Below are 27,945 nucleotides of genomic sequence, written 5' to 3' on the forward strand. Positions count from 1 at the left end.
GTCTGCAACTTGAACGCCACCTAGAGGTTTAAAATAAATTAAACTATGGACAAGGCTTCAGTCTATTCAAATAAGAGTTTAATGCCAAACACCATACTACACAACATCATAGAAGTCAAAGAAGAGGTGACAAAGGGACACAGAAAATGGGCTACAAATGTAGTCTTTGTAGTTTGTATATACAATTCAGCTGCCCGGTAGTCCTCCTGTACTCCATGTTCAACACAGTAAATAGAAAAATGAAAATCAGTCTAAAGATAGAAACAGTCCAGAGATTGTCTTTAGCTGGTTACAGCACTGACAGAGTAGCCTTGTGGGGCCAAACGTTGATGAGGAAACTTGTCCTATTTGGGTTGTTAAAATGTCCTCCTTCCAGATCAATTGGTGGCAGTTCAACGTCACACACACTCCCACGACTACAACTCTCCCCAAAGTATTCCCTGGTGTAGTGGCTTGGATCTATTCTATGAGATCGTTCCATCGGTAGTGTAGGAGCAAGACTTCAGTCAAGTGGATCTGGTTGATGTCCATAGCCAAAGTGTTTTTGTTTACATTTGTTCATGTAAATCAGAATGCCCAGGTTCTCATGTGAGATCAGAATTAACATCCAGGCTTTGCTGGACAGAAACAGAGCCAGATGAGAAGGTTCTGGTCAGGCGTGAAGAGGTACCGAGTGGTGTGACATGTGGTTAGACAAAATTAAACTCAAATTCATATACGACGATGATGAAACACTGGGAAAATGGAAGTATTACCACCAACCCAAAACACTACAGGCTCAACCTTTCTGGGGACAGGATTTCTTACACACAAAAAAAAAAAAAAAAAGAGAGAGAAAGGAACAGCATGTCAAATGCAGTGTGCTTGTTGCTTGGTTGTTGATGATTAAACTGTAGCGGTTGAATGGTATACATTCACATATACTCATATGGTTGTCAATGTGGATCTTATTATGGATATGGACCAGATTTGGTGATCAGAATACAATTTCACAAATCATTGTATATGTGTCTACACCTTCTGAAAGTGTACAACATGACACTATAAAACAGTGCTGTTTATAATGGGGGGGCCATTACCACCGTTCTCTTTTATATTGAGACATTATCAATACCTTGTAAAGTAGGCAGAACTACATCTCATCTGGACTGATTTTAATGAAGCATGATTGCGCTTCAGAAACGGACTCGGGAGTCTTACGTCTCTGAGTCATCTTTAAAGTGACATTTACCAGAAAGTAGAGATGGGGATGCTGCATGTGGCTGATTGGTCCTGTGGAGGTGGCATGACTGATCCCTCTACTGTAGCCCTGGAGGAGGAACCTGTGATCCAAGTGGGAATCTTAACACGCAACAACCTGCCCGTTACCAATGGCAACTATCATCACGACCACAATAAGATCACATGGATTTATGGGATTAGATGTTCCATATTTGATGACTGATCCAGAAATTCTGATGGATATATTAATGGAGAATTGGTTTAGGGGGTACAAATCGTTTACATTATGTACAGGGAAAGCGTAAATAGTTTCTAGGCTACATTCATTGTTCAGAAATTCCGAATTGGAACTGGTGCCAATGACTTGAGTGAAAAACCAGATAGACAAATAATGTCTTGAAACATTTTGTATAAAATTATCAATTTCAAGACAATGAAAACGTTATACTTTGCTAAATGAAGGCTTACATGACATAACACGAAAGAAACAGAACACAAAGGAAAAAGGCTCTAATAAAGTTCCTTTGGTAAAAACAGTTGTTAAAATTTGAGCATTTTCAATATAGGCTATTTCTCTTCAACTTTTGACCCGAGGTCTAAACTAAGTCTGTTAGGGTACACATCAATGCACATCTCTGACAAAAAGGACGACTATCAACAAGCTATTTACAAATCAGCAGTATGTGGGTAGTCTGATGTTACTATACTTGACTGACTGGGGGAAAACCTGGTATTTTCGCATAAATCTGCCCAATATCTACACCACGGCTGCCAGAGATGTTTGTGGACACATAGCATACATACCTGTACCACTGAAAAAAAGAAACATTCACAGGCTATACAATTATACAAAATCCAAAAGCCATCTTGTGGCCTGGATAAAATACCTGTTCATAGTCCATGCCTGTATGCTAATCTTCCTACTCACAGTGGTTGTGAGAGACTTCTGTGGTTCCCCATAGCAGTTAAACTAGAGACCTGCACACCGGATGGTGTGGTGCTCCTCAACCACTTCAATGGGTGTATATTGCTTCAAAACGGGGGGAAAAGGCCAAGCATTCTGTATGGCGTGCTCTTTCTGCGTGGTTCTCAACAGCATCCATCAGTCTGAGGATCAGTCCAGCCAAGGATCAATAGCTGTATAACTACAACGGCTTCCTTTCTTGCACTCATAGCGTATTCGGTCGCATCATATCTTTCTGGCTGTATTCAAAGGTGGCATAAGACAGGCTGGTAGGGTGGGTGGGGGTTTAGGGGACTGATGGAGAACTGGTTGGTGGCCACACAGGAAATTTGGCTTTTTTTTGTGCTGCAAAGATAGGGAGGGTCCATTTAAAAAGTCCTTATAAAAACAAATATAAAGTAATCTCCGGCAGTTTCCAAAATCCAGCAATTTGCTGCCAAGCCGATTTATTAAAATGACGATAAGTAATACCCTCCCGTCATCTCGTCACCCGGTTGAGCTAAGGTGCCCCTGACGAGCTGCCATGATACGTCACATGGTATCTGTTGATTTTCAGGTAATAGAGGACCTGGGGATCCCGGGTGGTGGTGCACGGCAACAGACCCTCGCGACGCTCTCCCATCAGCCACTTGCGGGTGTCGGTGGCCATGTCGCTGGTCACGTGTTCCTTGGCCCAGGTGTCCACCAAGCCTTGGAAGCGGCGGTGCAGGCGAGTGTGGACTCTCTGGTGGGACTGGGGAAGGGAGGGACACCGGGGTTAGCTGTAGTGAAGATCATATCAGCACTCTGACCAACACCATGTTGGTTGAAACGTCAGTAAGCGGCCATTATGTTTCTCTAAATTCTTTCAAAATATGACATATTCCAATATCTTCACATATTCCAATATCTTCAGTGTTTTCCACAAGTACATTGAGTAGCCAGCCAAATAGAAAAAGTAGCCAGGCCTCCCCTGGCTGGAGCAGGAGCTCTATTTAGGTGGCCTATGGTACATTCTAATGCCTTGATTAAATCCGAAATACACAGGAAAATTGTTGAATACTTTATCGAGTTTACCACCCAAATTGGAAAAATTTGTTGTTGAAAGACATGACTTTACAATTTAAAATACTGAACATTGATGAATTCAGTTTATTGTTAGTTGTTTTGGATATTGTCTTTCAATTGGTTCATGTTGCATAGGCTTACAGTTTTTAAGTCATGTTAAAAGAATTCTGAGCGGTAGATCTCAGATTGCATCGGGACTCAGAAAGTGACACCGGGACTCAGAAAAGGTTGGTGACCACTGTTCTAGAGTATTCCCTGCATGAAGCAGCGAGAGCTGCATGTAGCCACGGTTGGACATTTTGTTCATATCCTGTTCTAGTTAGTGAGTTATTAGCCCAGTTATAGATCATTTGTAGTCAGCAATGGGGGAGTGATTACTTCTTACAAGAGCACAAAATGTGTGCATTTCTAGACATCTTTTAAAAGCGAGTCAGGTAAAGGGGCAGTGTTGTAAGGGGCAGTGTTGTATTTTAAAAGGGCAGTGTTGTAAGGGGCAGTGTTGTATTTTGAGACAGGCTTGAGTAAGCAAAGTAGCCAATAGGCAGAGGGTAGCATTAGTCTGATTCTCTGTAGTAATGGTATGGGAATAATAATGCATTTTATTTTGTAAAGTGGTTTCTTGCATCAAACAACATTTTCAGTCAAGTGTATTAACAGGTTAATGACAAGCCCACATGTTTGTTTTTAGTCTCATGGGATGTAGGCCTACATTGAACACCACACATTGGCTGCTACTGTAGGCTGAATGATAGAACAGCTATTTCCATGTTAAAATGTTATGGGATCCATTTTAGCCATTGTTTTTTATCAAATAGCCACAGTAGCCTACTTAGCCACTGTTAAAACTTAAAGGGAGTACAGCCTCAGTGTTCACAGTAAACACGCGCTGGAAGTTGCACAGAATTTTCATAAATGTTCAAATTTGCGCTCAGCAGACCTGAAATTTGCTCAGTGGCCCACATTTTTTTAGGGAACATTGGTTAGTGGTGTTGCCTACCTGGTGAGCCCGGGTCAACGCAGTGCGTCTGTACATGTAGTCCTCAGACTTGAAGACGTACACCATCTTGTACGAGTTGAGTTTGAACATGCACTCCATCTTCAGGTCCTCAGCGCTGTGGGACTTCTCCGACGTCCCCGTAGCCGCCTTCGCCTGCTGCAGCTGCTCCCACCCTCTCTGGCACTTCCGTATCCGCCGGAGGTTTCTGATTGGAAGAGAAGAAGGATTGGCATTAGACCAGAGCCAGTAACAACGCCTTGCTTACCTGTGCCCTCTACCCACATAGCAATTCAGTTTACAAGGACAGTTTACGCAAATTTCGGTCAAATCATGCGAGTACTTAGACTGCAATATATCCATACCATTTGTAACATTGGTTGAGCACAGGATGTGTAAGTTATGGCTAAATGACAGGACACATGGTTCCCAAATAACAGACCAACGCTAATGCTATTTAGGTCAAAATACTCAGTCATTTAGGCCAATGTTTTCCATTTCCGACTCAAAGTTAACAAGTTTAATAGATCAGAAAATGTGTGAAATTTGAGCGGGCCGTCCCTGTAAAGATTTGTCTTGATATACCCACGCATAGCAACTCACCCAATAATAAGAGTTTAACTGGGACACAAATGATTAGGGGAAGGGGAGGCTCTATTGCAGTAGCAGCAGTATTCCTGTACAGTGCACTTCCGTTTGACATTCATATGTTGATTCTCTTGTTAGTCTTTAATATCCTTGGCAAACAATATTTTGGTCAATCAAATTGAATCCAGATTAAATTTTTTATTTTGCAAGCATTAAAAATGCAATTATTATTCACCCCGCTTTAATGAAAGGTTTAAATGTGTACTTACCACACAGGGTAGAGGTGAGCGAGGACTGAAACCGTGAAGCATATTTTGTCAATGCCACTTAGGACATTGCAGTTAGAGTAGCCAATTTCCAATAGAAATGGGAGAAAGGACATTTCATTTGTTTTTTTTACACATTGCCGCCAAAAGGGTTAACAAGCCAGGATATGGGTTGAAAGATACTTTGATGTGCACATACAGTACTTCCACTGACAATGTACAGAGCAGTTATGACCATGCAATGAGGATAACATTTAACTGAAAAGACAACCTGCTGGTTGTCACTGCTGTTTAAAAGGTACTTTTTGGGGTGGAAAATAAGAGAATCATGCCTATTGACTTTTGTACCAACCTCTCATATTCTTGATATGAGAAACAGACAGAATGTGGGTGAGATCACGGATAAATCATATCCAGTCAAGACAAGTAGCAAATATATGCAATGGGTAAAATAAAACAAAAAGGGAGGGGGGGGGGGGGGACTGACGCCAATTTTCCCCAGTTTTGCATGGGTCCATCCAGCCCATTGAAATGTATATGATACATTATGGACAGCCATTTGGAAAAATGGCAACAAGCACTGAAAACCAAAGACAGACAGGCTTGATGTGCACCACTCATCTCAGGGCTTAATAGAGGACCCAACCACCCTTCCATGCAATGCTCAGAGAGACGTCTGGAAAGAAATACACCAACATTTGAGCATACAATTCAGACCATTTTATTCACAAGCCCCTTCTCTTTTGTACAAGTGTTGCAGATGCCGTGCTTGACCAGGTTTTCATGAGTTATCAGCACTAGTCTTGGTCAACTCGTATAAAAACCTCACCCACAACAAAAAGATTGCAACGGGAGTGCACTGTATCCTTAAATTGTTTTACACATTATGATAGAGTATGCTGAACACCCCAAATCTCAATCCGTACAACATTTACATGTATCTAAACAGTGATTAGAAGAAGTCACATACAGAATGTTTTTCCTATGAATACAATTACAGGAAACACAGCTGATAAAAAAGACATTATTTTATCTGAATCCTTTTCTCTAGACCGACAAAAAGGGGCCTTTGCCTGTCACCAATGCCACAACAAAAAAAATGGCCGTCGTGACAATGCAATTAAGGACACTGTACATATAGAATTTATGCTCAACCAAATGGTTAACCTCCAACAGAGAAAATTATTGTACAATAGAACACTAATATGCGCGATGGTATAAAAATACTTCCTTCCCTTACATACATAAGCAATGTGAAAAGTAAACTCCTGTTCATTGCTTCCCCCCCCCCCTCCTTTCAGTTAATATCAAACCGCTATTGTAGCCTTATTCTCACAATAAAAAAAATCTAACGAAATACATATATATTTTTTTTACCCAATGATTTGATGACTAGTCTGTTGAGTGGGAAAGTTGAAATAAATACTATCCTACTAATATAATATAAAAATTGCAATATTCATAAATAAAAGGGCCCCGAAAAAAAGAAAAAAAAAGAGTGAATAAATGTATAAATAATGAGTCTATTTAAAAAGATGGCAGGGTAAAGTGCAATCTTTCGGAGATAAAGGCAGGGGGGCAGAAATGGAGAGGAACAAGTTGCTTTTCCAGTAGACAGCCAATTACATTCTCTCTAACAAAAACAGGACAGGCACCGTCAGCATTTCTACTAAACATCTGATTTTTTTTAGCACTTAGGCCTACTTTTCTGAGGAAAGCAAACACAAAAATGACCTAGTGCACTTGTAGTTCAACTGGTGTGTGTGTTCATCACTATTGGCAGTTTCTCAAAACAAGTGCTTCGTGGATAAGTCTCGGGGCCCCATTTAGTTTGAGGCTACGGAGAGAAAGCCCTGAAAGTTTGGTTTGTGCAAAAAACACTGACCTGGAACTGACCTGCACGTGGAGAGGGAGATGGGTTTGCACTCATTCTCAAAATGAGCCATTTTTGTTTTTTTTGTCAGCTGGTTTTGGCTTGTGAAACAGTGCCATGGCCTGTCTTAGAGAGAGCCTTTAGGGGTAGATGTTGTTAGCTGTGCAGACGGGGGAGACACAGCCAGAGGCCTCACCTGGGGAGGAACACAGGCTTTTGGGCCAGGTGCTCGCGCAGCTCTGGAGACGCTGAGTCCGAGTTCAGGTAGCGTCCCACGTAGTCGCACCACCGCTGTTTAAAGAACCAAAAGAGAACTACCGTCACAACACAAGAATCTGACTCATCTGAATCTGTTCTAAATGTCATGTGGCGATGCATTAGACTGATGTCACCACCTGCCTGCCGTACACACCTCTGTCTCAGCGGGTTCGTCTGAGTTCTCCTCCTCCGTGTCAAGCAGCTCCAGGGTCAGGGTCACGCTGCCTTGGCTCTTCACAAACATCAGCTGGACCACAAACAAACCAGTCAAACAAGAAGACAACCAACAAGACAGACAGCAAAGGTCAGAGAGAACGTACCAGGGGGCACAGAATAACAAAATGGGGACAGAAGAACAAAATGAAAGCAAGAGAGAAAACCAGAGAGCTGGAGAGAGAACACATGAAAGTTCAAATGCAACTCAAAGTATTTTGCTGAGACACAATAACATCCCAGGTGGGACAGCCATCCACCCACCCATACACCCACACTGTACCTTGAAGCAGTTCTCGTCGGACATGAGCTGCTCCGCCTTGCGCTGGTATGCCCCCTCGGCGGTCGCTCTGGAGGCCTGGGAGGACAGGGCGCCGCCGGTGGCCTTGTTGGTGCTCTGGCTCAGGTAGAGGTCTGTCACGCGCACGCAGAGCTCATCACTCACAATGTGCTGGAGCTGGTGATAGGAACCACAACGCCAGGTGTGAGCACAGTCATTAAGTCAGCCATCAAAGTTATCATTGTTTAGGCAGGGTGGGCCCCCATTTAGCTCTGTTGCTGCCCCCCCACCGCCTGAAAGAGATAGGCCTCAACTTATTTAATTTGACAATTTTGGTGCCTAGATGTTCCTCAAGGTTTGCTTTTTCTCGCCGCCTGGGACCTAACGGAGGGAAAAGACTGTACTGACCTGTCTGACAATGCTCTGGATGAGCTTGTCCATGGTGAAGGCAGTGTAGGCGTGGATGGTGAACATCTCCCTGAGGGAGTCCTCGTACTGGGTGGGCTCCATGTTACCGTCCAGGAGGTTCCGCACCATCTCCAGGAAGGCAGAGTAGTAGTCCTCCACTTCAATGTCCACTGGAAAAGGAAAAGGACAGGATTTAAAGTAATAGTACAGATGTTTTGTATCATTTCAGCAAGTAGTTTTTGAAAGTAGCGTTCACCAGCCAAAACGGGTCCTGGAAAATTGTGTAAGTTACATGTGTGTATCAGTTAATTGTTCTGGTGCCCTGATCCCGCCTCCCACTTTTACCTTGCAACCTCATTAGACATCATTCCACCTGCCAATCAACATCAGAGGTGCGTTCAGCAAGACGTAACGTTTTGAAAAGTTCAGATAGATATACTCTATGTGGAACAAACATGCCTTTCTGACATGTAGCCTAGATTAGAATAAGGATGCAACGGACTATTGGTGGCATTTCCTTTGGCAACGTTTGGCTACTGAATGTGGCCCAGGTAAGGTTGCTGTAGGCTACTTAATGTACATCCCTTGTAGCACAGTGTGATCAGATCATTATGGCAAAATATAGCCTACTGAAATGAGAGATAGTGAGTGTACAACAACGTCCACTTCATAGTATGACACTACGAGCTATAAGGATGTTATGTAACTAATGTCTCACCCTCATCTTTTATTAGTAGGAGAACTTCTGACTAACGTCTGATGCATTGATTTGACCGATGTATTTGATTTATTCTCAGTTATCAAAATAACTAAGCATTTACAGTTAACCTGTGTTGCTTCACAAGTGCCTGTCCACTATGAAACAAACGAGCGCAGCTCACATGCATGAAATATTTGAAGCATTGAATGTAAGGATTGTGTGGCTTCCTCCGCTAGGGGGAGGTTGCAGATGGTATCTTATGCATGAATGAGCCATACACTGGCAAAACGTGTTGGAATCAGAAGGTTTAAAAATACAGTTTTCATGATCCCGACTAGCCTATTGTGATGAGGAAAACATTTGGAGGGTATATCTCCCCCTGGCTGTGGTGTAAATGATATGAAGGGTATCTATGTGCAACCGGAACAAAGGTCTGTGTTGGGACCATTGACGTTGTCAAAAAAAACATTATCCTGGAGACGTTAGCATGTACTGTACATGTCCATGTTTTTTCAGATATGAAAGTAAAAAACAATGTGACAGACTAGACTTCTTCAGAGGAAGAGTTTTGCAGATATAATTACTACATGAAGGTAAAGTACATTTTCTCCATAGAAAAATGTTAAACTGGGCGCAAAAAAAAGGTGTGATCCTTTGATCTAAACCTTAATGGTCAGTGGGTTCATAGCGTGCTGCAGTTTGGTTTTAAAGGTTGTCTGGACTTACTGGGCTCCTTTAGTCTCAGCTGGACGGCAGGATTCTCACTCTTATCCCGTTTGACACCCAGCACCTCCCTCTCCCACTCCCGTTCCCTGCAGTCCTCCTCGATCTGCCTCTCTGCCTGCCCGTAGATGCGCAACAACCGCAAACAGAGGATCTGATGCAGGCGCTGGAAGATGTACCAGTTGTTGTTGACGTAGTAGAGGTTGTAGACTTCGTCTAGGCCACGCAGTTTCTGCGCCCCTGTGTTGCCGAAAAGCAGCTTAGACTTAGTGGAGCCGCCACTGCCGGCCAACCCGTTGTGCTTCTTTGACCCGTCTTCATCTGGTCCGGTTTCGTCTTCTTCCTCCTCCTCGTCTTCCTCTTCCTCCACATCCGACAGCTCCCCGCGCCGGGCGAACAGCATGTCTGGGATAAAGTGGTGGATGACCTGTTTGATCTTGTACTTGTCCTCCTTCTGGATGCCGGCCTGCCTCTTGACGTGGTGGATGATGAGCGCGGCGGCGTCCTCCAGGATCTGGCTGTCCTGGTAGGTCAGGGTTATGTGGGGCCCGCCAGGCACGGTGGCCGTGTCCTCGGAAGCCTGTTCCTGTCGCTAAATGGAGGCAAAAAAACCACAGGTTAGAGTAGCTTTTAAAAAAAATGCTTTAATCAATACTTGGAGACATTGACACATAGATCAGATCAAGTAAGTGGTATATCACTGCCTCTTACCTCATCGTATATGGTCTCAATCTCATTGAGCAAGGTCTTTGAGCGGAACACCTTGGTGTCATTCTGCTTGAAGTTGATGCCTTGGTGGTCGAGGGACTTGAGGTAATACTTCTCATTCTGCTCCCTCCAGATCTTGTTGAATCCTCTCTGGGCTTCCCTCCATTCTTCTTCTTTCATCTTTAACCTGGAACGAGGCCAATCAGAACACATACCGTGGTTAACATGGGACAGCAACATGTTCTCTGGGAGCTGTTGCTTAGGCCGCTTTACATTACTCTATTTACATTTATTGTCCATCACACAACCACTTCATATCACACCTCTTGAGAACTATAGGGACGGACACAGACGGGTTCCTCTTGAGCCCGTCGATGATGTCGGCGGCCTTGTCGCCGTATATCCTCTGGATGGCCTTGCGGTGGATGACCTCGGAGCAGCCGCCCATGGTGTTGTCCAGACGGAACTTGACCTGCTCCTCGGCCGTCATGCGCGACAGCCTCCTCTGTACCGCCTCCAGAGCTCTTATGGTGGCCAGGTTGGTCTCCAGCACCACGTCCAGCTGCAGGGTGAAGAAGAGTATGGAAAATGTCAGTACATCACTTCAGACAGGACATCACCACACGTTGGTTTGTACTATTAGAATATAACAACCATGAGAGGGGGAAAGTCTCACCTCGAAGCGCTCGTCCTCACATCTGTAAATATGCTCCTCATACGGGGTCTTCTTGGAGCTGACAAAGGTGGAATCCTCTGACCACGAAGGGAACGACACCCACGTGTCATTCAGGACCTGAAATGGACCATACTGTTAAAACTCTGCTCTAATTGATTCACTTGCCAAGATGAGTACTTGAACATCATCTCAGTACTAACCAATTAAACCCCTGTGATCGACTTCACTGGCAGGATGACGTGTGCAAAAAAGTGACTAAAATTGTATTTTCATTGCTCTTAATTTTCCTATACACAAACATGTATTTTACAAATTCCTCCGGTTTTTATTGATCCTATGATTCAATTTGGTTGACTTTGAAGGGTAACATTTGACTGTCAATAACTGCTACGCTCACCTCTTTACACAGTGGGGTCCTCCCTGTACACTTGGGCTGTGTGTAGCTCTTGGGTAGCGCCCTGTAGCTGGAGCCCAACCTCTTACAGGAAGCGTAGTCAATCTCCATGGCCATGCCCTCTGTGGTCCTCTCCTTGGGAAAGCTCTCGATGTGGCTGGACTCTCTGTAGCCCAGGAAGTTTTTGAACCAGGAGAACAGCTCTGGGAATTTTCTGCAGATCACATTCCGGAATGGGTGTTAGATGGGCGGCAAAATATCAGGATGAATAACAAAGCTTGTATTTTCACATGCCGTAAACGAACAAGGTCATCTATTTTTAAAGTAATATTTTTATTTAACTAGGCAAGTCAGATAAAAACAAATTCTTATTTACAATGACAGCCTACCAGAGAACAGTGGGTTAACTGCCTTGTTCAGGGGCAGAACAACATATTTTTACCTTGTCAGCTCGGGGATTCGATCCAGCAACCTTTCGGTTACTGGCCCAACGCTCTAACCACTAGGCTACCTGCCTCTAACCACTAGTCTACCTGCCTCTAACCACTAGGCTACCTGCCTCTAACCACTAGGCTACCTGCCTCTAACCACTAGGCTACCTGCCTCTAACCACTAGGCTACCTGCCTCTAACCACTAGGCTACCTGCCTCTAACCACTAGGCTACCTGCCTCTAACCACTAGGCTACCTGCCTCTAACCACTAGGCTACCTGCCCCTAACCACTAGGCTACCTGCCCCTAACCACTAGGCTACCTGCCCCTAACCACTAGGCTACCTGCCCCTAACCACTAGGCTACCTGCCCCTAACCACTAGGCTACCTGCCCCTAACCACTAGGCTACCTGCCTTCCCCGAGCTGACAATGTATAGGAGGTCAATAATAGGAATAGAGAAGAATGCCTATAGCTTTTTAGATCATGAACATGGACATTCATTTTGCCTAAGAACAGACATACCTTTTTGACATGCTCAGAGTGTCAGAGTTTTATACTACCGACTCAGCCTGATCTTGAGAGGCTGGTGGCCCTGTTAACTCTACTTGTCTGCTGTAGCATGACTGAATTGTCTACACTCCTCACAGCAGAGAAGGTAGTTGCAACAGCTATGCAGCGCGTCTTGTAGTCTGGCTGATAAATTGTGCAACGTTTTTAAATGGTTGTTTGGCGCAGGTGATAGTTGCTTAAAGCTTACCCCAGGAACGGTAGCACTAGCTGCACAAGCTCTGCACGAGAAATCACTTCCTGGTTAAAGATGAGCAGACACCGCAGGAAGTTGTCATAGGCCTCAGAGCTCCGGAGGGCTTTCCTCACCTATGATAAGAAAGCAGCTCTGTAAATACACACTACAACACACACTGAATGACTTTACAATTGGGTTAGGGGGACAGCGTCTCATCACAACCAGGCAATTCATTAATTCAAATCATGTTCAGTTGGAACAGAATAAATCATTTCTATAGATGTCATTCGTATAGATCACATTTTATGTTATTGTATAACATTCACATTAGGTTTAAAACAAAAATGTAGAAGGACCTTTTCAAAGAAGAGAGATTCTGTGCCGATGCTATGTTTGCTGGCCTCAGCCATGGCATGGTCTTTCCCAAACATTTTGGGTTTCTTCTGCAAGGGTGGGAAAGAGAAGAATTGAGCGTAAATAAGGACTACATTACCACTGACATGGTAGACCAATTAACTGATACAGTGACAGAGGCTTCAGCAGTATATTACAGCTCTACAGTAAATAAGAAGCTAAAAATCCCACATTTAAAGAGTTGACAGATCTATGGGACGCGCTAGTCAAAAGTATACCATTCTAAGCTGTCTGAACAGTATTACAACTGTTACTACTGCTAACTAGTTTCTTAATAGCCGCATGTCTGACAACTATGGTTGCAAAGCTACCGGTAATTTATCGGAATCTTCAGTAATTTTGGTAATTAACAGGTAATCTATGGTAATTTATACTTGAATAACTTCTTTTTTTTAAGCATTAACATATAGTATTAATTTGTTATATCTGTGTCCATACTGTCCATTAGCTTCTAGTGGATAGACCATATGGTTCAAGAGAAAATAGCCTAATTAATGAAAAAAGCCACTCTAATCAACAATGAAATTATTCTCAATTATTTACTTTTTCACACTGTACTGTCTATGGCATCCCTGTTGATGTCAATGGCGCCAAAACGTTTACATACAAAGACTTGACACTGTCAACGAGAGGGCGCTAGTTTACCTTGACGGGAGGCGTGGCGCCCGCTCCAGAATGCCTCCGGATTGGACAGCCGTTCTGGTTGAGCCGCTGCCTCTTGACCGTGGTGCCGTGGTCGTTGCGCACCGACTCCGCCCGGTCGGCCGTGGTCTTGCTCAGCAGCTGGAGAAAAGGGGGACAACTCTGGATCAGAGATAAACGTGAGAGTTTAAGATAGGCAACATCTGTGTAGATCTGCACAGAACATACAACTTTTACATCCAACTGAAAGGCATTATCAGTGCATCTTGATCATGCACCCTGTCTGAGTCATGTGATGTAGTAAATAAAACAGGTGGTATTAGTCATATGAAAATAACAATATGATATGACAGTGGCCAAGTTTGTATTTCAATGTCCTCACATAAGTTTAAACTCAACTTCTATCATTCTGAAATAACATCTCAGGTGAAGGAAGCATTATCTGTTGCAATAGAGGACTATTTTAGTGTGGACGTGAAACACTCACCACTGAACTGTTGGCGTCCGGTAAGAACTGGCCGAACTCCGAGAGCAAGTCCTCCTGGTTCTTGAAGAGCCGTGCCACCTGAGCGTACACCTCCTGCTCTGTCAATGCCGGGGTGTAGTTGCCCCCCGCCTCCTTCGCGTTTCGCTGCTCCTTCTGCAAAAGCAGCAATCGGACCACTGGTTACAGACTACACCAAGAACTTCAATCAGAACACTGGTTATAGACTACACCAAGAACTTCAGACCACTGGTTATAGAATACACCAAGAACTTCAGACCACTGGTTATAGAATACACCAAGAACTTCAATAAGACCACTGGTTACAGACTATACCAAGAACTTCAATCAGAACACTGGTTACAGACTATACCAAGAACTTCAATCAGAACACTGGTTACAGACTACACCAAGAACTTCAGACCACTGGTTATAGACTACACCAAGAACTTCAATCAGAACACTGGTTATAGACTATACCAAGAACTTCAGACCACTGGTTATAGACTACATCAAGAACTTCAATCAGACCACTGGTTATAGACTATACCAAGAACTTCAATCAGAACACTGGTTATAGACTACACCAAGAACTTCAGACCACTGGTTATAGAATACACCAAGAACTTCAATCAGAACACTGGTTACAGACTACACCAAGAACTTCAGACCACTGGTTATAGAATACACCAAGAACTTCAATCAGAACACTGGTTACAGACTACACCAAGAACTTCAATCAGAACACTGGTTACAGACTACACCAAGAACTTCAATCAGAACACTGGTTATAGACTACACCAAGAACTTCAATCAGACCACTGGTTATAGACTACATCAAGAACTTCAGACCACTGGTTACAGACTACACCAAGAACGTCCAATCCACTGGTTACAGAATACACCAAGAACTTCAATCAGACCACTGGTTATAGAATACACCAAGAACTTCAATCAGAACACTGGTTACAGACTACACCAAGAACTTCAATCAGAACACTGGTTATAGACTACACCAAGAACTTCAATCAGACCACTGGTTATAGACTACACCAAGAACGTCCAGTCCACTGGTTACAGACTACACCAAGAACGTCCAGTCCACTGGTTACAGACTACACCAAGAACGTCCAGTCCACTGGTTACAGACTACACCAAGAACGTCCAGTCCACTGGTTACAGAATACACCAAGAACTTCAATCAGACCACTGGTTATAGAATACACCAAGAACTTCAATCAGAACACTGGTTACAGACTACACCAAGAACTTCAATCAGACCACTGGTTATAGACTACATCAAGAACTTCAGACCACTGGTTACAGACTACACCAAGAACGTCCAATCCACTGGTTACAGAATACACCAAGAACTTCAATCAGAACACTGGTTACAGACTACACCAAGAACTTCAGACCACTGGTTATAGACTATACCAAGAACTTCAATCAGAACACTGGTTATAGACTACACCAAGAACTTCAGACCACTGGTTATAGAATACACCAAGAACTTCAATCAGAACACTGGTTACAGACTACACCAAGAACTTCAGACCACTGGTTATAGACTATACCAAGAACTTCAATCAGAACACTGGTTATAGACTACACCAAGAACTTCAGACCACTGGTTATAGAATACACCAAGAACTTCAATCAGAACACTGGTTATAGAATACACCAAGAACTTCAATCAGAACACTGGTTATAGACTACACCAAGAACTTCAATCAGAACACTGGTTATAGACTACACCAAGAACTTCAATCAGACCACTGGTTATAGACTACATCAAGAACTTCAGACCACTGGTTACAGACTACACCAAGAACGTCCAATCCACTGGTTACAGAATACACCAAGAACTTCAATCAGACCACTGGTTATAGAATACACCAAGAACTTCAATCAGAACACTGGTTATAGACTACACCAAGAACTTCAATCAGACCACTGGTTATAGACTACATCAAGAACTTCAGACCACTGGTTACAGACTACACCAAGAACGTCCAATCCACTGGTTACAGACTACACCAAGAACGTCCAGTCCACTGGTTACAGACTACACCAAGAACGTCCAGTCCACTGGTTATAGACTACATCAAGAACTTCAGACCACTGGTTACAGACTACACCAAGAACGTCCAATCCACTGGTTACAGAATACACCAAGAACTTCAATCAGACCACTGGTTACAGACTACACCAAGAACGTCCAATCCACTGGTTACAGAATACACCAAGAACTTCAATCAGATCACTGGTTACAGACTACACCAAGAACGTCCAGTCCACTGGTTACAGACTACACCAAGAACGTCCAGTCCACTGGTTACAGACTACACCAAGAACGTCCAGTCCACTGGTTATAGACTACACCAAGAACTTCAGACCACTGGTTACAGACTACACCAAGAACGTCCAGTCCACTGGTTACAGACTACACCAAGAACGTCCAGTCCACTGGTTACAGACTACACCAAGAACGTCCAGTCCACTGGTTACAGACTACACCAAGAATTAACCATGGATGACATAATAGGGTCAATGTAAATAACATTACATATATGTATTTATTTAACAAGGCAAGTCAGTTAAGAACACATTCTTATTTACAGTGATGGCCTTACACCGGCCAAACCCTAACCAGGACGACACTGGGCCAGGGCGGCGCACAATCAGAATGATCTGAATTTCCTTCCTCTAAAGTTTCTTTCTGCAATTATTATCCAGTACATCTCTGGTTCTCGCAGCCCTGTTCCCAGAAAGTGACCAGGGAGACCACACAAAGGGCACCACTGCCCCGTCGGCAGTTTCGTTGTAGCACTGGAATGGAACCTCAAGTTCATATTGAATGTTGACCCAGGTTACGAACAGATCTCTGTGTGTACACTGTCTTTTGTATAGCTTGTTGTTTATACTGAAAATAAATCACCCTTCAGAAAGAAGCCAGATTTATTGAATGAAATGCTTTGTGTGGGGAAGCTCTCGCGTTGTGTTTTTACCTGGTAAGTGTGCAGGATCTCCAAGAAGGCTTTGTAGATGTCAGGCTGCCCCTGGAAGCGGTTCTTGATCTTGTTGACGTAGTTGATGGCGTGGTTGAACTCCACGGGCTGGTTGTTCTGCAGGGGAGGGCCGCTGGAAGGGGTGCTGCTCACCGGGGCGTGGGACTGGACCGAGGGGGACCGTGGGGAGGCGTAGGATGGGATTGACGGGTTGGGTTGGCTAGTCGGGGTCAGGGCAGGAGACTGCATCGGCTGTGGGGGGGAAAAAAGGACAATGAGTTGCCTCCAAATACCAAATATACACTACCGTTCAAAAGTTTGGGGTCACTTAGAAATGTCCTTGTTTTTTTACAGAACAGCACATTTTTTGTCCATTAAAATAACATAAAATTAAGCCGAAATACAGCGTAGACATTGTTAATGTTGTAAATGACTATTGTAGCTGGAAACGGCTGATTTTTAATGGAATATCTACATAGGTCCATTATCAGTAACCATCACTCCTGTATTCCAATGGCACGTTGTGTTAGCTAATCCAAGTTAATCATTTTAAAAAGGCAAGTTTATCATTAGAAAACCCTTTTGTAATTATGAAAACTGTTGTTCTGATTAAAGAAGCAATAAAACCGGCCTTCTTTAGACTAGTTGAGTATCTGGAGCATCTGCATTTGTGGGCTCGATTACAGGCTCAAAATGGCCAGAAACAAAGATATTTCTTCGAAACTCGTCAGTCTATTCTTGTTCTGAGAAATGAAGGCTATTCCACGCGAGAAATTGCCAAGAAACTGAATTTCTCATACAACGCTATGTACTACTCCCTTCACAGAACAGCGCAAAATGTCTCTAACCAGAATAGAAGGAGTAGGAGGCCCCGGGGCACAACTGAGCAAGAGGACAAGTACATTAGAGTGTCTAGTTTGAGAAACAGATGCCTCAAGTCCTCAACTGGCCGCTTCATTAAATAGTACACGCAAAACACCAGTCTCAACGTCAACAGTGAAGAGGCGACTCCGGGATGCTGGCCTTCTAAGCAGAGTTGCAAAGAAAAAGACATATCTCAGACTGGCCAATAAAAATAAAAGATTAAGCTGGGCAAAAGAACAGAGACACTGGACAGAGGAACTCTGCCTAGAAGGCCAGCATCCCGGAGAAGCTTCTTCTGTTGACGTCGAGAGTGGTTTTTACAGGTACTATTTAATGACACTGCCAGTTGAGGACTTGTGAGGCATCGGTTTCTCAAACAAGACACTCTAATGTACTTGTCCTCTTGCTCAGTTGTGCACCGGGGCCTCCCACTACTATTTATATTCTGGTTAGGGCCAGTTTGTGCTGTTCTGTGAAGGGAGTAGTACACAGCGTTGTACGAGATCTTCAGTTTCTTGACAATTTCTCTTGTGGAATAGCCTTCATTTCTCAGAACAAGAATAGACTGACGAGATTCAGAAGTGGCCATTTTGAGCCTGTAATTGAACCCACAAATGCTGATGCTCCAGGCCAGTTTAATTGCTTCTTTAATCAGGACAACAGTTTTCAGCTGTGCTAACATAATTGCAAAAGGGTTTTCTAATGATTAATTAGCCTTTTAAAATTATAAATTGGATTAGCTAACACAATGTGCCATTGGAACACAGGAGTGATGGTTGCTGATAATGGATTTCTGTACGCCTATGTAGATATTCCATTTTTTTTTAAATCAGCCATTTCAAGCTGCAATAGTCATATAGGACATTAACAATGTCTACACTGTGTTTCTGATCAATTTTATGTTATTTTAATGGACAAAAAAAGTGCTTTCCTTTCAAAACGAAGGAAATTTCTAAGTGACCCCAAACTTTTGAATGGTAGTCTACATCAGCACATAACAAGGATAAAACAGTTGAATAATATATTTACATACGCAACTATACAGTAATAAGTCAATTAATACATGTTTACATAACAAATTAAGGGAATAAGCCAATAACTTGTGATTCAAATCTCCAATAGGAAACTAAACATGCAGAAACAAATAACTTGAGAAGAGGTTCTTGCACAGAATGACACAACAAAGGAAAGGGGTCTTAGTGAGCTGGAACCTTGCTGGTCTTGGTCGGTGTAGGCTGGGTGGGTAGAGCGGTGCTGGCTGTGGCGGTGCTGGTGGGGGGTCCACTGGGCAGCTGCAGGGCCTGGTGATGATGGGGCACCGGCTGGCTGGGTGGTCCCGTAACGGGGAGGTTCTGGACCGAGATGCCGTGCGGGGTGATGTAGTGGATCTGACCTGGCGTGGTCACGTTGACCTGCTCGTTGGTCTGGACCTCGATCTTGTAGCCCGGCGGCAGGAAGGTGTTGAATCCCATGATGAGGTCTGGGTGGCCCTTGAAGAGCTGGGAGACACGGCTGATCACGCCCGGAGTGTCGATGCTGTGAAAGTAAATGTGCGTGTTTAAGATTGACTACATGGTAGTTAGACTGTGCAGAATCCCTGATGTACAAATCACCTTGCTTCTCAAATAACTACTAATTATGTGATCAAGATTAGTGATTCCCCGCCTCGCCTTGCTCAAACTGATCCCCTCAAACATGGAATATCTTCCTGCAGCAAGAGTTCACGGCTTACATGGATGTTTACAGTGTTTGCTTAGAAAAACAAACTAAATTGTAACTGACCTCTGTGACTTGAACTCTTTCATGATGTCAAGGAAGTCGTTGTAGACTTGAGGCTGATTCCCAAACTGCAGTTTCACTTGGTCCAGGTAGGACAGAGCGTCTTCAACCTACAAACACAGTTATGCCAGTCAAACAATGTTTTCAAAGGTATAAGGAGATGAAGTGGGCATTGATCAAGAGAATGAAAACATCCCAACGAGCTCCATACTTTAATTGTTGACTAGTCTCATTGCTGCATTATCTACTAGTGATGGGGGGGATCAATACAGTTACACATAGGGATATTATTTTGGATGATATATCCTAGCATTTTGACAATATCTCAATATTATTTGTGTGCTAGTTGGCTGTACCACTTTAAAATAAAAGAGGTATTTAACCTTTATTAAACTAGGCAAGTCAGTTAAGAACAAATTCTTATTTACAATGACGGCCTACCCCAGCCAAACCCTCCCCTAACCCGGACGACGCTGGGCCAATTGTGCACCACCCTATGGGACCCCAATCACGGCCGGTGGTGATACAGCCCGGAATGGAACCCGGGTCTGTAGTGATGCAGTGCTGGATACCTATACTCCAGTACTTCTCCTTCATAGCTTGTTTTCAGCACTTTTATTTCCATGACTGATCAAAATTAATTTTTCCATGGCTCTCGTCCCTCTGTAGCAGTCATACGGTGAGCAATGTTTGTAACGTGGAATAGCAATACAATGACAGAATACATATCAGTACCTAAGTATGGTGATGATATCGTATCCCTGGCAACTCCCAGTCCTATTATCTACCATGCTTTGAAATCAACAGGTCCTAATTGAGTACATCATACCCCCACTTTATTCTGTATTTAGTACATGTGCTTATTTTTGTATCTCTTTTGTACGCTCAATAAAATGTATACATATGAAAAATGCACCTTGAGTCGCTGGAATTGGGCACCCTGTGAGGGGGCCATAGGGGCCAACGGATGGGCATGGCTCTGGACCACCGCAGCCCCCTGTGATTGGACAGCTGGACTGTGGGGGTGGGGCCCGACAAGTGCAGCAGGACTAGAGGCATGTCCATGGCCACTGGAGTTCTGGGGCATTGTGGGAACCTGGAGGACAAGATTCAGTCAAATATCAGCATTCTGCCTGTGGTAAGATAGTAAACAAAGCCTCGAAAAAGGCAAATACAGAAACTACAGTTCGCTGGTTAATTGGTACTTATAAATTAATGCATTGTAGAATCTAGCAAAATTATTATTTTCTGTGCAACATACTCTCATCTAGATTAAAGAGATATGGCAACAGTTCCCATACCTGGTAACCCTGGGGGATGGAGTATTGGATGCCGGGGGAAGGCTGCATGTTGTCGGTGACGGCCTCGTACACGGCTGGGGCTATGACGCGGTGCTGGAAGCCCTCCACAGTACCCGGGACTGGGGGGCGACGCTGCTGCTGGGACGCAAATACTGGTTCCTGATCCTCCGCACGCCGCTTCATTGTATATTCATACTCAAAAGAGCTAGGATGCACAGGTACAACACAGTTAACATTTAGGCATACTTGATTGATAATCGATAGTCACCCTGACACAACTGCACATTTCAAGATGGATACAATCATTTAGCACATTTCAGACTCTGTGGCACACATTTATGGGATTCTCCAGTATCTGTCTCACCCACAACTAGTGGCTATATTTCCAAAAATGTGATGATATGAACGTTATTGTGATCACTTTGGAGGGAGAGTGGTAGCCCCCCCCCAACAAGGCTGGAGAATTCAGTACGTCACAAAGAAGGATGTTTGGCCAGAATATGAGCAAGAATTCACATTGACTGCTTTAGTGGACAATACATAGATAACTATGTAGCTAGCTACAGTGTGTAGGGACGAGGGACGCATTGGCAAGATACCGACTGGACAACGTTATTCAACCATTTATCCAGCTAGCATGCTTGCTAAGATAACTAGGAAGTAACGTTACTCTCATCACTCAACATGGTAAACCAAAATATGGAATATGGCTAGGGAACACATCCACAAGTCTAATCCAATTAAATGTATGTTTCTTATTTAGCGGTGGCGACACGTCCCAAAGACAATCCACAAGCTAACGGTGAGATGTTAACTGGCTAGCGGTTAGCTTCTAAACCAGCAATAAGACCTGCCCATTCCCCTCCCCCTCTGCCAAGAGAGGGCCTGACGCCATCCACTGCTAGCGGAGTCGTGCGCGCCCGAACTTGTGTGGCTAAATGTACGAGCGTGTCAGGTCAAATATGTATAGAGCACTGTTAACTATTCGCCTTTTCATTTTTAACTAACACGTTAGCATTAGCTGTCGTAGTAACGAAAAGTTAAATTAAAAATAGATTTCAGTTAACGTTAGCTAACAAGGATGGTTGACTTCCCGGTGGTCTTTTTAGTAAGCTACTGCTAGCAACACATTGTGGCTTACGCTAACCAGCCATGTTCGAACGTCATCATCATGAAACCCAGTGATTCGACTAACGTTAGCTAGCACAACAACTGTTCTTGCTACCATTATTTCAATACTGTAGCAAATACTGTTTTTCGCTGGATAATGTGTTTTTGACGATTATCTAGTTAGTCGTTAATTTGTCCGAATCCTATCAAAATGTTTAGCTAGCCAACTACTGCTGTACGATGCTGTTCACTAGCTCATGGAACTACTGTAGCTAGCTAATCGTCAAAAACACATTAGCCAGCGAACATTAGCGACATGCTAAAACAGGCATCGTTAATGTTTAAAGACTCAGTCTGCCAGCAGAAAGATAACATTTTCTGAGATGTATTGATGCATCTGACAAGGTTATGTAGCTAACGTTATGTAGCAACTTGCTGTAACAGCACGTAGCTAGCGCCATTTAGTTTGGCTTCAAATGGGCTTAGTTAGCTAGCTAACGTTAGCTTGCGTGATAAAACTCACCTCAACTGACTGCGACCAATAACAACTTGTCGAACCAAATTTGGATTTTCTCAGTCAAATGACAAAGATTCGCCAGTTAAACAGTATCAATATTGAGGGTGCATATTCCAATTGAAATGTCAAAGAAGAACTGCCCCTGCTAGCAAACCCGCTAACAACAATCCCTGTGGCTAGTACGTTCCTTGAACAGAGGCGTGGTTCCAATGAGGGTGGTTAGTCTCCTCCCATTCTAAATAACAATTGGCAACTCTTCAACAGAGGAAACAATACCAACAGAACTTCATTGGTCAGATTTCCAATCACTCAGATCAGGATTTTTTTTTTTACATACAGGCATTTTTAGACCTCCGCAAACTTTTTACCATTGAATACAAAATATCATCTATAGAACGATAAACTCGATGATAATGTAAGAAATATAGCTACCGTACCTGTATGAACATAATACGCTACTTTGTGCCTTGTCGTATCTAGACACAGGGATACAGCACAACCGCATAAACACACAAATTCATGCATAGCTATTATAGTGCTCAACGACTTCATAAACACAACATATAATATTTATGAACCAGACTATAGATGCTTCACAAATCAGTTATAACCAAAGCAATACTATAAAAGATGCTTACTTCTGGTGCTTTTCCAAATGGTAAATTACATGTTCTTACGAATGACTTCGGAGAATCTAGTAGTCAGTCAGAGGGTTGATGTTTCATGGTTATAAAATGTTTGAATTAAGTTAAATTCATGAGGATTAACACTATTTTAGCGGTAGTAGGAGACCAATACGCCTTTTGTGACCAATTGCGTATCAAATCTGGTTTGTCCTTGCACCTGAAGACTGATAGCCAGATGAACTAAAGCCCCAGCAGGAGTCGTCTTTGTGCTTACATAAGCACGATCTATGTTTGTAGTAAACGTGGAGCGGGAGTAATATCAATAATATTGATTGGTTAAGGCCGGGTTACTGTAATGATGTGACAACTGTTGATGGCTTTATAAATACATTTAATCGAATTTGATTGGTTCAATGTTGAATAATTCATTGGGAGTTATTAGAAAGGTTGTTAAGAAACAAGAAAAACAACTTTGAAAACCTTTCAATTTCACTTCACAGTGGAGGAAACTCTTGTAAATATGTGTCAATGGCAGTTTAAAAATAGAATCGAGTATAATTTGCTAATTGCAGGATAATTTTATTCAACCCCCCCTTATTCATGAGTCCACTTTTGATACATTCCCACAAAAGTGTGCATGCCAACATCCAATGAAGATATACAACTTCAAGTCAGTCTTTATGATGTGTGTTCTCAAATGTTATTTGGGCATCTTACCTAAAAAAGATAGTGGAACTAGTTACACACACAAACAGCGCTTTTGTATGTCAAAATGTGTCAAATATGGTTGCCCAAATAATAATTTATAGTTGAGAAAACACATTTTAAATTGACTGAATTCTTGTCAAATTGGAGCTAAGTTTGAGTAATTTTTGTTATTGTTCAGGTAACACTTGGACCGAAAAGTTGAGTAAACAAAAAAAAGTCTGTGGAACCAGTTACTTAATAATAATTAGTTGAAACTAGATTTTATTTATATTTTTTACAGTGCATGCATGACCAGGTCAAATTTTAAACAACTACTTTACGTTCATATCCAGGATTACATTTTGAACAGGATTTTTGGACGAAAATAGTTATAAACAGCAGTTAAAAATAGTTAAAGCTCAGACACACCAGTAAGATTGTCAAACGTTTGCCTGGTAAAATTGTCAAACATTTGCCTGCCGACAGTATTTAGCAACTCTGAACAGTGTCGGCAGTCACTTATTTGTGATCACACAACAAAGACCTTGGAAGTCGTCACCCACTCAGACTTTTAAAATACTCCAAACCAGAAGGTGGTAGTAGCTTTGTTTGGCAATGCATATTCGTGCGTCTTGTTTATGGTCTAGATTACCAGACATCTGTGTTTATGTTGCTACTAGCCAGATGGCCACAGCTAGATAACTACCTAGCAAGGTGAAGAAAAAACATTTTTTTTCACTCTCCATAATCCCAAAGTACCAGCCCATAGCCAAATGTTTAGCTAGCTAACGTTTGGTAGCTAAGGAAACTGCACAACTCGGTAACTAACACAGGCAGCTGTTTCATGGACACTAGCGAATCCATTGTTATTTACATACAATGTCAATACTAACTAGTGGTTAGCTAGCTTGGAGGAATAATTGAGTATTGTGTCTGTGCACTTAGTTAGTTTCCATCCCATAGCCTACATTGCATATGAAGTGTGACTGGCTCTTTCGAGGATGTGCGGAAAACTGCCCTCTTATTTCCTTTTTTTCGTTGTTGGCTCCCGAACGTGGGGGTTGGTGCTCTCTGATTGGGTTTCCACTAGTTACCGCAAAGTCCAAAATTGTCTACATCATAAAAATTTATGAAAACAAACATTTGCTATCCGGTCTTAATTTAAGGTTATAGTTAGGCATAATGTTAGCAGTGTGGTTAAGTTTAGGTTTAAAATCACATTTTAGGTTTATGACTTTGTGGCTGTGATAACTAATGACGAACCTCTGATTGGCTCAAAATCAAGTTGGCCACTGACTAGAAGCCGTAGGTTCGTCGCTACCAGGTTGGCACGCAGCAGGTACCGCTTTTGCTCTAAGAAGGAACGCCACCCGCTGTGATAAGTACCTTTCGGCAGTGAAATTCTCGGTTTTTCGTGCTTTACATGCACAAATTTCGAGTTTTGATGCAATGTAAGTCTACCAATGTCCTCAGGGAAAATGTAGAAACCATCATGGGGAGTATACTGTACAAAATAATTATCTTGAAAAACGACCCATTCAATGTAAGAAGTGTGTCATATCATTAATTCCATTGGCTTCTTATGATGTAAATTAGTATGTAGTAATTCACATGAGAGCTACAATTTAACAACATAGGAATTATAAGCCTTTGTCTCTTCAGTGATGAAGCAGGCTTTGAAGTAAGACATGAATGACAGCCAAGACCACGCCCACTGCCATGTTTGAGTCCTCAGCCGGAGCTAGAGTAGGAGAAAGTAGAGGAGAGAATCCAATTGAGGGTAAATATCACTGGTTAGTTCTACTTTATTGGTGAGTGCTGGTCATCTTTTCCCTATCGGTTGGATTACTGCCGGGCTACAGCCCCCAAAGATAAATATAAGCTACGGGACTGAGTAAGAGCTGAGCCTGTCTACAAATCCTACCATTTGAGGCTGTTGTAGTTGGTGCTGCTGTGGTACTAATGGTACCAGTGGGGCTGGTTGCTGCGACCACAGTGGTAGTTGCCAGTGCAGCGGTGGTGGGTACGAGGCTAACAGGGCCGGAGCGGATGGTGTAGCTCCTGGTCAGCAAGTTGTCAACCATTACCTGGTTGCTGCTGGCCCTGTCACACTGATCAGGACACTTCTGAGAGGGCCTCGTGGTGACACAGAGATACACTGTACACTCCACGTACATCTGCAGACGACAAGAGACACGATCAACTACACATGCAACACTTGTACTACTGATTGTTACACTATTGTGATCATATAGGCTAACGTCGCTAGAGAGAGTCAGACCCAAGACCCCAAAAATCTTGGAGAAACATATTGTGAGAATTTGAAATAAGCATTATACACATTTGATGTCCTTTCAGATGGACATATACTGTTATTCAAACAGAGCTGAAAGGGACAAACACATAGTGGCAGACTGACACATTGATTGAAGTGGATAAATCAGTAATAACAATAATATGTTTTAAATTAAATATTATAAACTGGGTGGTTCGAGCCCTGAATGCTGATTGGCTGACAGCCGTGGTATATCAGACATTATAAACTGGGTGGATCGAGCCCTGAATGCTGATTGCCTGACAGCTGTGGTATATCAGACCGTATACCACTGGTATGACAAAACATGTATTTTTACTGCTCTAATTACATTGGTAACCAGTTTATAATAGCAATAAGGAACCTCTGGGGTTTGTGGTATATGGCCAATATACCACGGCTAACGACTGTATCCAGGCACTCTGCAATGCGTTGAGCATAAGAACAGCCCTTAGCCTTGGTATATTGGCCATATACCACAACCCCTCGTGCCTTATTGCTTAAGTATGTGATATAGGCGCTAGTTAGTCTATTTTTAGTCCCTGGGCTTTAGCTCAACTGGATAGTCATGTTGGCAGGTTCCGGATGCCTGAGAGACAAATGGGAGCACCCTTCATATCCCTGAAGAGAGATACATGGCCAGAAAGACACACCATGGTTCCTTTAGTTTTGATAGTGCTCAGGTTGATTCGGTATACCCTGACAGTGGAGGTTGACGTCAGAATCTCCAGGGTTCCATTTCCAGCCGAACACCTGAGAAAGAAGGAAGACATTTCATGTTTTTAATGTATGTGAGAGAAGCGGTTTCAAAACAGAGGCAATCTCAGTAAACTATCCATTTCATAGCGACGTGACAAATTGCTACCACCTCAACTGAGTTAAATGGACAGTTTTCTGAAATTCCATGCATTGTTTAGTTCATATGGCTTATTGTAGAGCTTGTATTAAAAACCCAAGTACTCCATTTGGGGTAATAAAAAACAATTAAGATTGAGTAAAAATGTCAGAAAACTATCCCTGACCCCTGATCTAGGATACAGAGGCTGTCAGCCATGTCTTCTGTCTCGGACTCCATGCACTTGTCCACCATCAGCTCTGCCCTGTCCAGAGAGGTGTTGGAGAACACATGCAGGTCCAGTGTGTCCAGCCTGCTCGCGGTGCGGACCGACGTCTCTCGGCGGACACGCTGCGAGAAAGGGAGGAGGTGGCGGAACTTGGGGATTTTAGTTCTGTTAGCCATGGGCCCCTCCCCAGGCCGGTAGAACTCCAACCAGAACTTGACGATGCCGAAGGTCTCCTGCTCCGACGGAACATTGATGGTATACCGCGGGCTCTTGGCCTCGACGCCGGGGAAACGGCAGGCGAGCGACATAATCAGGGTGGGCTGCCGACTGATGACAGTGTTGCGTACACTTCGCAGGGTGTTGGTGTACACCATCTCTGAACCAGAGTGCTGAGGAGAAAAGGAACAGGATCATGTGTGGATATTCTGGTTCATTCACACATCACAGCAGACAGTCTGTTAAAACTGATTTATGGAAGGAGCAGTGGCGTGCATTCATGTATGCAAAGGGAAGCCAGGCTTCCTCTAAAAACTGACCAAGAAAAAAACATATACAATTATTTATCTTTCATCTCTGGGAAACCAGCAAGCATTTGGTCTCCCTTGATAAAACAATAAATAAAATGATAGCCAATCAGCATT

General features: G+C 43.1%; 2 protein-coding genes and 1 non-coding gene across 4 annotated transcripts in view; all 3 read right to left on the reverse strand.

Moving 5' to 3' along the window:
• Positions 1-56: 56 nt before the first annotated feature.
• On the reverse strand, positions 57-22,831 carry LOC139575005 (paired amphipathic helix protein Sin3a-like). 2 transcript variants are annotated; one of them, XM_071399888.1, is made up of 21 exons: positions 22,620-22,831; positions 20,987-21,191; positions 20,602-20,781; positions 19,689-19,795; positions 19,118-19,442; positions 17,043-17,294; positions 14,035-14,187; positions 13,551-13,688; positions 12,848-12,934; positions 12,504-12,622; positions 11,317-11,527; positions 10,920-11,036; positions 10,567-10,805; positions 10,247-10,430; positions 9,539-10,127; positions 8,113-8,282; positions 7,708-7,881; positions 7,366-7,458; positions 7,150-7,244; positions 4,230-4,434; positions 57-2,918 (listed from the first exon to the last, which is right to left on the reverse strand). In XM_071399888.1, exons 2-21 carry the CDS (start codon positions 21,167-21,169, stop codon positions 2,685-2,687), a joined length of 3,855 nt encoding a protein of 1,284 aa, XP_071255989.1. In that variant the 5' UTR covers positions 21,170-21,191; positions 22,620-22,831; the 3' UTR covers positions 57-2,684. The 2 variants fall into 2 exon arrangements, with proteins under 2 accessions (XP_071255989.1, XP_071255988.1); XM_071399887.1 differs by having other exon boundaries at positions 13,551-13,709.
• Positions 12,285-12,422, reverse strand: LOC139577404 (small nucleolar RNA U109). The gene has a single exon (XR_011675294.1). It is a non-coding gene; the product is annotated as a small nucleolar RNA U109 (small nucleolar RNA).
• A 966-nt stretch (positions 22,832-23,797) lies between the features above and the next one.
• Positions 23,798-27,945, reverse strand: part of LOC139575006 (uncharacterized) — an 80,687-nt gene continuing 76,539 nt past the window's right edge. Inside the window, exons 11-14 of the mRNA XM_071399889.1 lie at positions 27,263-27,693; positions 26,894-26,993; positions 25,851-26,103; positions 23,798-25,667 (exon numbers count right to left, since the gene is read on the reverse strand). Of these exons, the coding sequence (XP_071255990.1) occupies positions 25,585-25,667; positions 25,851-26,103; positions 26,894-26,993; positions 27,263-27,693 (867 nt within the window). The 3' untranslated portion in view covers positions 23,798-25,584. The remainder of the gene's footprint in view (positions 25,668-25,850; positions 26,104-26,893; positions 26,994-27,262; positions 27,694-27,945) is intronic.

This window comes from Salvelinus alpinus, chromosome 5, assembly GCF_045679555.1.
Source record: "Salvelinus alpinus chromosome 5, SLU_Salpinus.1, whole genome shotgun sequence".
NCBI lineage: Eukaryota > Metazoa > Chordata > Actinopteri > Salmoniformes > Salmonidae > Salvelinus > Salvelinus alpinus.

Bases quoted from the DNA above. Each gene is read 5' to 3' on its own strand.
- LOC139575005 (XM_071399887.1), bottom strand. From the start codon at position 21,169: ATGAAGCGGCGTGCGGAGGATCAGGAACCAGTATTTGCGTCCCAGCAG. The intron at 19,796-20,601 runs GTGCATTTTTCA...CTGTGTTTGTAG, and splicing joins CCCAATTCCAGCGACTCAAG to GTTGAAGACGCTCTGTCCTA. The intron at 7,882-8,112 runs GTCAGTACAGTC...TCCTATCACCAG, and splicing joins TCCAGAGCATTGTCAGACAG to CTCCAGCACATTGTGAGTGA.